Source organism: Cucurbita maxima, unplaced genomic scaffold, assembly GCF_002738345.1.
Source record: "Cucurbita maxima cultivar Rimu unplaced genomic scaffold, Cmax_1.0 Cma_Scf00019, whole genome shotgun sequence".
In the NCBI taxonomy this organism is placed as follows: domain Eukaryota; kingdom Viridiplantae; phylum Streptophyta; class Magnoliopsida; order Cucurbitales; family Cucurbitaceae; genus Cucurbita; species Cucurbita maxima.
In genome coordinates, this window is record NW_019272035.1 from 3,350,798 (window position 1) to 3,360,946 (window position 10,149).

At 34.2% G+C, this 10,149-nt stretch overlaps 1 protein-coding gene across 2 annotated transcripts in view; it reads left to right on the plus strand.

Moving 5' to 3' along the window:
* The first annotated feature begins 1,234 nt into the window (after window positions 1-1,234).
* The window catches only part of LOC111493741, a 13,664-nt gene continuing 4,749 nt past the window's right edge, over window positions 1,235-10,149 (plus strand). Inside the window, exons 1-6 of one of the 2 annotated variants that reach the window (XM_023143566.1) lie at window positions 1,235-1,685; window positions 1,989-2,131; window positions 2,413-2,462; window positions 2,551-3,107; window positions 8,296-8,376; window positions 9,422-9,484. In XM_023143566.1, coding sequence (XP_022999334.1) covers window positions 1,632-1,685; window positions 1,989-2,131; window positions 2,413-2,462; window positions 2,551-3,107; window positions 8,296-8,376; window positions 9,422-9,484 — 948 coding nt within the window. In that variant the 5' untranslated portion in view covers window positions 1,235-1,631. The remainder of the gene's footprint in view (window positions 1,686-1,988; window positions 2,132-2,412; window positions 2,463-2,550; window positions 3,108-8,295; window positions 8,377-9,421; window positions 9,485-10,149) is intronic. The other variant, XM_023143567.1, reaches the window with a different exon arrangement.

Below are 10,149 nucleotides of genomic sequence, written 5' to 3' on the forward strand. Positions count from 1 at the left end.
CAATAAGGTCAAATTCTTTGTTTTTTGGTAGGTATACATGGGTCGGATCGGGAATTCAGGTAACCTAATCCAACCTAAAAATTTTCACAACCCAACCCTTTATTTTCAAGTTTGTTGGTAAAAATTATTTAAAAAAAAACTTTTATTTATTCACAGTTCTTCACCATTCATAATTATTCTTTCTTGGATAAAAGATATTAGAAAGTTCACAAATAAACTCGAATCAATCTATAATAATTCAAACAAACAAATACTTGATCAAGAATATAACCTAAAATTAAAAAAAAAAACAATTAAATAGTTCAATTGTAATATCCTAGCATAGTTCAACATTGCCATAGAACAATTAAATAAGCGACACTTTCGGAAAATACGAGTATATCCTAAAATTCAAAAACAATAAAGATAATTACTTTAAAGAAATGATGCAATATAAAAATAAAAATTACTATACAAATATTTTACTTACATTGAAAAATATTTATTTATGCATGATATTTATGGAGTTAGAAGTCCCTGAATTGTCAGAAAAATCGATATAACAATGTATTAGGTTGCAATGACGAGATAATAAATAAATTAGAACTTAAAATTATTGTTTGTTTTGAGAAAGATCTAATGAAATTAACTTTTTACCAATCCAATTTTGTGTTTTTTAGGTGATCCTCCCACTCCAATCGAACTCGGTATTTAAAATCATTTCCTTTCGCCCTAGCCCAATAAGAAAAATTATGGATTGAAATTTAAAGAAATCCAAAAAAAACTTTCATAGTCGCTTTCAGGTTCATGACTAATACCATAAATCTTATGAGGAGTATCTTGGAGAACAAACTAATAACAGAACAAGAACCTAGAAAGTAACCCAGGACGAGATAATGATAAAAAACTAGAATATGGATAAAGATCAAAATTTTGAAAACAAGAACCATAGTACTAAGACCCTTAAATCAGAACCGATGGCAGGACCAAAGTCCTTGGAATAAATCACGATAAGAACTCACAAGTCAATCACAGAACCAAAAGGCTATAAGAAGTGAGTCTTTGTACTCACTCCATTTTTTTATGTTTTGCCAATAAATAAGGAGCTGGTTATAGTCGGGAGCAGACTCTAGAGCAAATACCTGTAATTCTCAACCCCTATGGCTAAATATTTTGTGTTTAGTTACTAACTCTACTTTCATATAATATAAATATTTTAAATTCTTACATTTTGAATTTCCTTATTTTCAGGATTAAAAAAAAAAAAAAATAATAAAAATCCCTTTGCATCTTCTTCGCGTTCTCCATCTCTCTTCATTCCGTCGTAAATACAGACATCTTCCGTACAAATCAGGAGGTGCTGACGCCGGCGCTCTCATTGGGTGTTCATATTCAAGCATCCAAGTCGATCCAAACCCCACTCTCTCTCCTTTTCCTATTTTAATTCCGATCCCGACCCATCGCGCTGTGTTCCTTTCTCTCTTTCGCTAGGGGCTCTAGATTTATTTGGGAGCTTTCATTAAGGGTTAATTGCCAATTCGTCGCGTTCAGTTTAGGGATTCTGTACTTGCTCATTGCCATGCGCTTCATCGAATTTCTGAGTACTTGAAAGCATTAGCGCATATTTTTCGCCTGGGGTTTTGATTTTTAACATGGCAGCAGCTTCAAGGGGTAGAGTTACCATTACACTCGGCCGTAGCGGACAGGTTGGTTGGCACCTTGTTTCACTGTTCTTCGATTCTCTTGTGGTTGGTAATGTTCATAGTTGACATATGTTGTTTCAGATTCTGCTGAGAATGATTTCTCTTAATACGTAATAAGCGTGATTCTCGTTTTTTGCTTCGAATAGTGATCTGTATAAGCGTGAAGATAGGCGGAATGGGAATAAAATTTTCTTTCTAGTTTTTCTAATTACTCTGTTAGTACTGATTGAATCTGGAAACGTTGTTGATAGTCGTTTTTCTGGCTATCTTTTGTCTCTATTCATACGTTTATCTATCACATTGAAGGTAGTAAAAAAGGCCAGCCCAGGGACCGATGTTTCAGTCTCTGATTCTTGGCCCGTGTCTGGAACTAAGCGGTCTGTAAGAGATAGGTTGGGAAGTAGCTCTGATAGTGATGGGCTATATGGAAGCCAACTCGACAACAAACGGTATGTTGTTCTTTCCTTGTATTTTTTATCTGCTAGAACTTTGGTGTATTTTGAATGGATGCATGCAAAAGGGACGTTAATCGCTTTGGAAAAACAAATTATTAGTTGCAAAATACTTTGAATTGTTGGTCATTAAGAGAAATGTTGGATAATTCATATGGCGTCCTCAGTTTTGGAGTCTAGATTAATTTCTTTCGGTTTTTTTTTTTTGTTTCTTTCTATTATCTCCAGTCTTTTTGCTTACCTTCAGAATTTATATATCTTATTTATCTTCTTAGCAGATTACGAGGAGATGATGGTATGTCAAATTGGAGTTCTAATGGGTTGGACGGTATTGAACTTAATCAACATAATTTTATTGTCTCTCAAGTTACTTACATTCTAATGCACCCTTTATTTTCTTTTATCTTTAAAACCAGTGCCACACTCACACATTGGTAAAGACGACCTTCGGTATAAACTTTTGCAAAAAGATGCATTCAGGCGTGCTCTAAGTGATAATAAGAAGTGTTTAGATCTTCGGGAGAGGCTACCTAAGGCAGATCAAGCTCCTATACGCCACCTTGATTCACGGTATCATGATCCACCATTGCCCAACACAAAGATCTTACGTCGAACCCCTTCAATGAGAAGTGCAGATGATTTATCTCAGAAGGACTCGTTAGGTAGTTCTTATTCCTCATGGACCATGGATAATTTGAGACAAAGATCACCTGCTAGAGTTGTAGAGCCATCGAGGCGCTACTCTCTACAAAGAGATGATGAGAAACTACAAAGAAGGACCACATACTCTTCTGTTGAAAATGCAAGATCAGTGGGCTATGTAGCCAAAGATATTCACAATGCTTCAGGTTCTGTTAGTACTGCAACTTTTATGACAAACTCTCTATTGCCTCCTACGTCTGCAAAGCCTGTGGCACCGGTTGCTCCATTACATCCTCCGCCAAGTGGCATTGCACACAAAACTCTCTATCCAGTACGGTTTACTTCTATTCTCTCTACCATTACTAAATTCTTTTGGCTTTTGGCTTTTGGCTTTTGGCTTTTGTCTTTTCTGTAATTTGATTTTCCCAACCTGATTTGAATTAACTGCTGCATGTTTTGATTGATTTGGCTAGTTGTGAACATTTTAATTACTGTAATTGTTGTGTACCATTATAGGCTGTTGATTTTTGAAGAAGTTTTAGCACAACTTTGACAAAATATATTATTTAACTTATTATTGAACTTCTGAAGTTTCTTTTGAGAAGCAAAATGTGGTTATAATAATTAGTTTTCAGTATTTAAATGACTGTACATGTTTTTAAAACTTGAGGTGCATTAAAGTACCACAACCATTTGGTGCTCAAGTGCGAGGTTCCAAAAAAAAATGCAGGCTTTTTTTTTTGTGTGTGTGTGAGGCACACTAATGCAATAGCCTTCTGGGACTTCAATGTGGATCCCCCCCCCACACCACCAAATGCACTATATAACAAAATATATAAATATATATTTAGGTGTGTATGTATACATAAAAGTAAACATCCATGGAAATAAATGTTTGATAATAAAGAAAAGGATATAGCATATGAAAGTAGGTAAATAACGTTTAAACTTTCTATAATTGATAGAAAGTTGGGGGTAGAAGAAGAAGAATGGTGGAGAAATAGTAGAGAAAGCAAGATTTGATGTTGGAATATGAAGATAAACCTAAATGCAAAGATTTTGCATTTAGGATTAATAAATTTATTATTATTTTTTTAGCTAATAAAGAAGCCCGTCAAGCGTGCATGTGCACCTAATGCCTAGGGATGCCTCAAGGGACATTTAAAACACTGCCCGAGTATATTCTTTTGCTTTGAATGAAAGATCATTGTGTTTCATGTGTATAAACTAGAACCAAATTGAAGCCTTCGTCCTCCTCCTGCAGAAGCTCTCTCAAGAACCACTGTCCTTTCTGTTAAACTAGTTGACATGATTAATGGGTCATTAAATTAAGCTAGTAATGGAAAGTAGTTGCGTTTAATATGCCATGTACAGAGCCCTGCTTGTATTATTATTTAGTTAGTAACATAGATGGTTGTATGATTCATTTGTTGGACATTTTGAATGTTTACAGATGTTTGGGAAAAAGGTATATATAAATATATATATGTGATTTCACATTTTTTCAATTAAAGTCTTGTTTCTTAAGAAAAAAAGGATAGAGATAATAGCTTTATATGCATTGTGTGATGATGGACGAGGAATTAGGCTTCAGAAAGCTTAGGGAAAGATACTGACAAATCTAGCTCCTTGACAAGCTAGGACATGATTAGAGGCTTTTATAACTAGTTAATGTCTAGTGAAATAAAAATTTCTGATAACCAACATAGAAGAAACTTAAAAACTAACATTGTATAGAAATGGAACATGATGGAAAGGATTGAACTAATTATAGAATGGAGTTGATCTTCAACTATTGCTTCGTTAGAAGCATTGATTTGCTAAAAAATGCTTTTAATAGAGGAATACAAATTCTCGATCAAATTTGTGAGGAAGAATTAAAATATGGGTCCTTTTTAAGATTGATATAGGAAGGTTTTGGTTTTAAATGGAGAGTTTGGATTTGGTTAAATACTCTATCTTCATCAATAGTAAATTGAAAGGTAGGATTCTTGCTTCGATAGGATTGAAACAAGGTATCCTTCCTATTCCTATTGATTTTGGATGTTCTTAGTAGAATTAGTTTTAGAGGGGCGGAGGGTAACATTCTTGAGGGGTTTCAAGTGAGAAGGGATTGTTTGCTCCTGATCCACCTTTAGTTGCTGATGACATGTTCTTCTTTTGTTTGGATAAGGAAGGGTCTTTTTTTAATCTACATTGCTTTCTGTCCTTTTTTGAGTCTATTATGGTTTGAAGATTAACGAAGTGTCAAGTGCCAGTCATTAATTGTGATCCTTCGAAGATAGTTAGTGGGTTGTGAGGTGGGTTCTTTTCCCTCCATGTATTTTGGGTCTTCCCCTTGGCCCTTAGTAACAGTTCTAGAAGTTTGTCTTTCTGGGACCCAGTGATGGAGGATTTAAAAATGCCTCTACTCTTAGGAGAGGAGCTTCTTCTTTAAGGGAGGTAGACAACTATTTTACAATCAATTTGAGGGGAATCCTAGCTTACTTTCTCTTCTTGTTGAGGGTCTTTGTTTTGTTTAGCAAGAAGTTCAATATGTTAATGAAAGATTTTTTTCGGGAAGGGGTTGATGAGGTTTAAAAAGGCCTTTACTCTTAGGAGATTGGCTTCTTCTCTAAGGGAGGTAGACTACCTCTTATACAACCATTTTTGAGTGGAAACACAACTTTCTCTCCTTGTTTAAGGTTCTTGTTTCGATTAGCAAGAAGTTAGAGATATTTATGAGAGATTTTTTTTTGGGAAGAGGTTGATGAAGGAAAGGGATTTCCTGCTGTTGAGTGGGAAGTGGTGGCCAAGCTATTGGCTCTTGGGGGTTTAGGCATTGGTAATATGAGGACATGTAAGGAGGCTTTATTGGCCTAGTGGTTGTGGTCATTTGTTTGATAGACATATCGTGGCTCTTTGGTCTTGGATAGGGCATTTTTTGGTTTGATTGGGGAGAAGGGATTATGTTTTTGTTTTAATGTAGATTCTTTTTCTGCAGTTTGGTGGACCCTTCTTTACATTGTCTGGTTTTTTTTTTTACTTGCTGCGAAAGGTTGAAGTTCCAAGAAGGTCAAATTTTGTATGTGGCAAGTACTTAATGGTAGAACAAACACTTTGGACTGCATCATAAGAAAGTCGTCCTTTTTGATATGGCTATAGTGTTGTATAATTTGGAGGGGGCGGTAGAGGATCTTAGATTACCTTTTTTGGAGTTACCAATTCACTTCTTTGATTTGGAATTGTTTTTTTTTTTTTTTTTTTTTTTTTTTTTTTTTTTTTTTTTTTTTTTTTTTTTTTTTTTTTTTTTTNTTGTAGTTGGGCCCATGAACCCTTCTTGGTTAACCATATTTTTTCTCTCACATAGCTTTACTCTTAGATCATGGATCAAGTCTTATATCAATTTAGTATTTATTGCAACTTTCAAAGAAAGCATCATTCTTTGTTTCATGGAGACGTTCTTGGAGGAGCTGCTAGTAGGAAGAAGGGTTATTTTAAAATGTTCACTTTAAGCAATTTCTTGGATTAGTTGGGTTGAAAGAATCAAGTCTCACGGAAGACAAGGAGAGTATGGAAGACTTGGGGAAAAAGTTATAAATAACCTCGTATTCTTGATGAAGAGTATGGAAGACTTGGGGAAAAAGTTATAAATAACCTCGTATTCTTGATGAACAGCCTTTTTTTCCTTCCATCTTTTCTTTTCCTTCTTGAAAGAGGGGATTGCATTTTCTTTTCTAATTGGAAAATTGAAAAGGGATTTTTTTTACCCTCTTCTTTTGTATATTCCTCTCTTTTGTTAATATATTATATGTTTTTCTGTAAAAGAATTTTATAAGATTATATACCTTGAATCAATTAAATTGGTGGTTTGGAATTTTTTTTTTTTTTTTTTTTTTTTTTTTAATGCTAAACGTTTCATTGGCTCTGCAAAAGCATGCAGTTCAATGTTGGATAGTTTCTTCTTCATTTGCTTTTCTTGTGATAAGGTTGTTTTTTTTGTGGCTTGTGGGAGTTTGTGCTATTTTGTGGGGCCTTCGAGAGAAGCAATAGAATTTTTAGAGGGGTTGGGGTTGAAGGTTCTGGGAGAGCAGGTTTTGGTCCTTGTGATGTTTCATGCCTCTTTTTAGGTTTCAATGTTTAAGAATTTTTGTATCATCCTTTAAAAGTTTTATTTGGTTAGATTGGAGCTCCTTTATGTTTTAGTTTGGCTCCTCTTGTGGGGCTGCCAGTTTCCCTCAATGAAATTTGTTTTTTCATTAATAAAAAAGACTGATTTAGGAAAAGAAAGCTTATCTGGGTTAGAATTATAGTAGCTTTTTAGAGTTAAAAGATTTGAGGATCAATGGGATAAGTGAGTAAAAAGTTGTGTTTGAGATAATTTTCGATTTTTATCAATGACAAGAAATTTCAAGGCTTAAGACTATGTGAATTGTTTTTTAATTTTATTATTATTATTATTATTATTATTTTGTTAAGAAACTGTGTATTGTAGGAAAAAAGGAGGGAGAAATAGCCTAGGGGCAGGGGGGGATTGCCCCCGCCTAAAGCAATAAAACGAGAACTTTCTGGTCATTGATAATCATTAGAAGGTGGTCCTTTTTCACCCTTCATTTAATTGGAGATGCTAAAGAAAGGGGTTTAAAAAGTACTATAAAGATTCCCTTTACAGTTTGCAGATGATGATGTCTTTTTTTCTTTTTTTGGCAAAAAGGGTAAGTTGTTTTTAACAACTTATCTAATGCATTCTTTTTCTTTTTCATTTTTTTTTGGAACTACCTCCTGTTGGTAAGTAATGGAAAAGTTAGCCGTAAGTGGGAACATCTGTAAAGAATAAATGGAATAGTTGACTCTACGATTAGGTTGTAAATTTGAAGAGCTTCCTATGAAGGGATGTTTCTTTGTTACTCTCTTTGTTGGGGGTTATGGTGTTTGTCACTATAAGTATAGGGAATTTTGCTTGTGGATTTCATCTCCTCTGAATGGGTCCTCTCTGTTTTGTGTGATTCTCCTATCTTGCATTTTTCTTGTTGATGAAGGTTAGAATGTTCAAGGTCAACTTTTTTACTTAAGGCATTCTTCCTTGCTATTGGGCGTTATATGCAAGAGTGCAAGTACCCACATTAGTATCTATTTAGTTGGTTCTATCTTCTATATAGTTTGAATCAATAACTCCCTAGGAACATTTAGTTAGTGAGTCATAAAAGTGGTTAAATAACATATCAATGAGTAACCTTTCAAAGTCAAAAGATTATACCTATTATTTGGTTTTCCTAATCTTAGTTTCTTATGAGTTACAGATAATGAAGTACCTGATATCATTAATTTTTCATTCTTTTTTCATGGAGTTCTGCTTGTACTGGATTTTACTTATCTTTTTGGAGGGATAAGAATGTTTATATTGAAAGAAAGATATATTTTTAACTTTGTAGGACCGGTTACTGGAAGTAGTTTCCTATTTTCTTTTCAGTTTCCAAAGTTAACAGATGAAGTATGATAACTTTAAGCTTGTTGTTTTCTGTTGACTTTGTTATTTACAGGGTGACGAACTTCAAAGTATAGATGGCTTGTTGCAGTCTCTAGGATTGGGAAAATATTCCATTCTTTTTAAGGCTGAGGAAGTATGTTAAAATTTCCCTTTTTGAGCTACACATATCATTGGTTTTGCTTCATTTTAACACATGCCAACTTCTATCTTAATTTTTCAGTTGTTATAACTCGTAACTTCGGTGTCCACTATCGTATTCCTACCTTTTATGTGACACTTAGCATGCATGAGTCATAAGATAAGGATATTGTACCTGTAAAGGGTTCTACTATGATCTGTTATCCTAACTCTAGTTTTCTATTGGGCGATGTTTTGCATGTCTTGCTGATTCAAGCATCTCTTAGTATTTTACCTTTATTTATACAATTCATTTGTTTACTTAGCGGTGTTTAGCGATATGACTAAGAAATTACGAATTAGTTTCATACATTGGGAGCAAGCTTTCTATGTTGGAACTTGAGCTGCTGTGATAACTGATAACTGTTGCCTACGAATTTCTATGTCAAGGAGTTTGCTACATTGAAACTTGACTTAAAAGCTTCCTTAGGTTATTTTCACCATTGCTTTTTGTTTGTGAATACTGCCCGGTGTTAGAGAAAGATTCAGACCTCTTGAGAAATCTATGGATTTTGTATTTGTCCTCTTTTGATTCTGGTTAATTTAATACAGAGCTTTCTTTACAAATTATCTACCCTCTCACATTATAATCTGATTTAAGAAATAATTCTTTGCCACTATTCAAAAGAAGAAATATTGTTGTCTCTTCTTACTGACATCTTAAAGATGTGCTGTTGTAGTTATTTCTTCTTCTTCAACAATAGTTTCACTGTTTGTAACACTCATATGCTCTCTCTCTCTCTCTCAAGATGTTCATAATGGCTTCCATAAAAGTAATGAGGTTTTCTTTATATGTCTGGTTGAGTCATTTATGAGATATTTGATCTGTGAATATAACCTCAAATTTTTGTTTTCACCATCATATATACAGATATCTCCTAATCAATTAATTGTATTAGTGGGAGTTCAAAACTTCATATTTATCGACTTTAATTGGTATTGGTGGTCCAATAGTGACAAATCTTACTGCCAATCTGGGGTTTGTTGGATTTATTATGCAGGTTGATATGACTGCCTTGAAGCAAATGGGGGAGAATGATCTCAAAGAGCTTGGAATACCTATGGTACGTTCTTTGTTCGTGTTCCTCATCTTATATCTAGGGTTTATATGTTTCCCTATTATTATTGAGGTTTGGAGTCTTTGATTTCTTTGCTTTTTCAATGAGAGACAGGCACTGTCCTCAAAGAAAGAAAGATATAAAATAAAGCTTGGATGGTAAATTCAAACTTTAAAATATCTAACAATGTAAATAACTGAAAACATGGAGATGAGTTGTGAGAAAATATTTTAGACAACCAGCTTCGTAGGAGTTTCAACTCTGCTTGGCTTAACCAACAGGAGTGCGATGAATTAGTAGTTAATTTCTTGAATTTTATTTCTCATCGTTGTTCTTTTATTAAATTATAACTTGGTCTTGGTATATGGACTTTTGGAGTTGTATCTATTGATTTTATTTATTTTGGTTGGTCCATCTTGTCCTCCATATTAACATCACTAAAAGACTGTCAAATGATAATGATCTTAATTCTTACACACAATAGAATATTGTACCCTCTCTTGGGACCAACTTACTTTGACCACTTCCTTACCTTCGGACTCTGGCCCTTTGACAAAGTTCTTATTGGTTGATGTGCACTTCATTAGGAGGCAAGGGTGGTAGAGCAACATTTTTTTTACCTTTGTGATTGGATGTGTACATATTAAGGTAACTAGGGGGGGGGGGGGGGG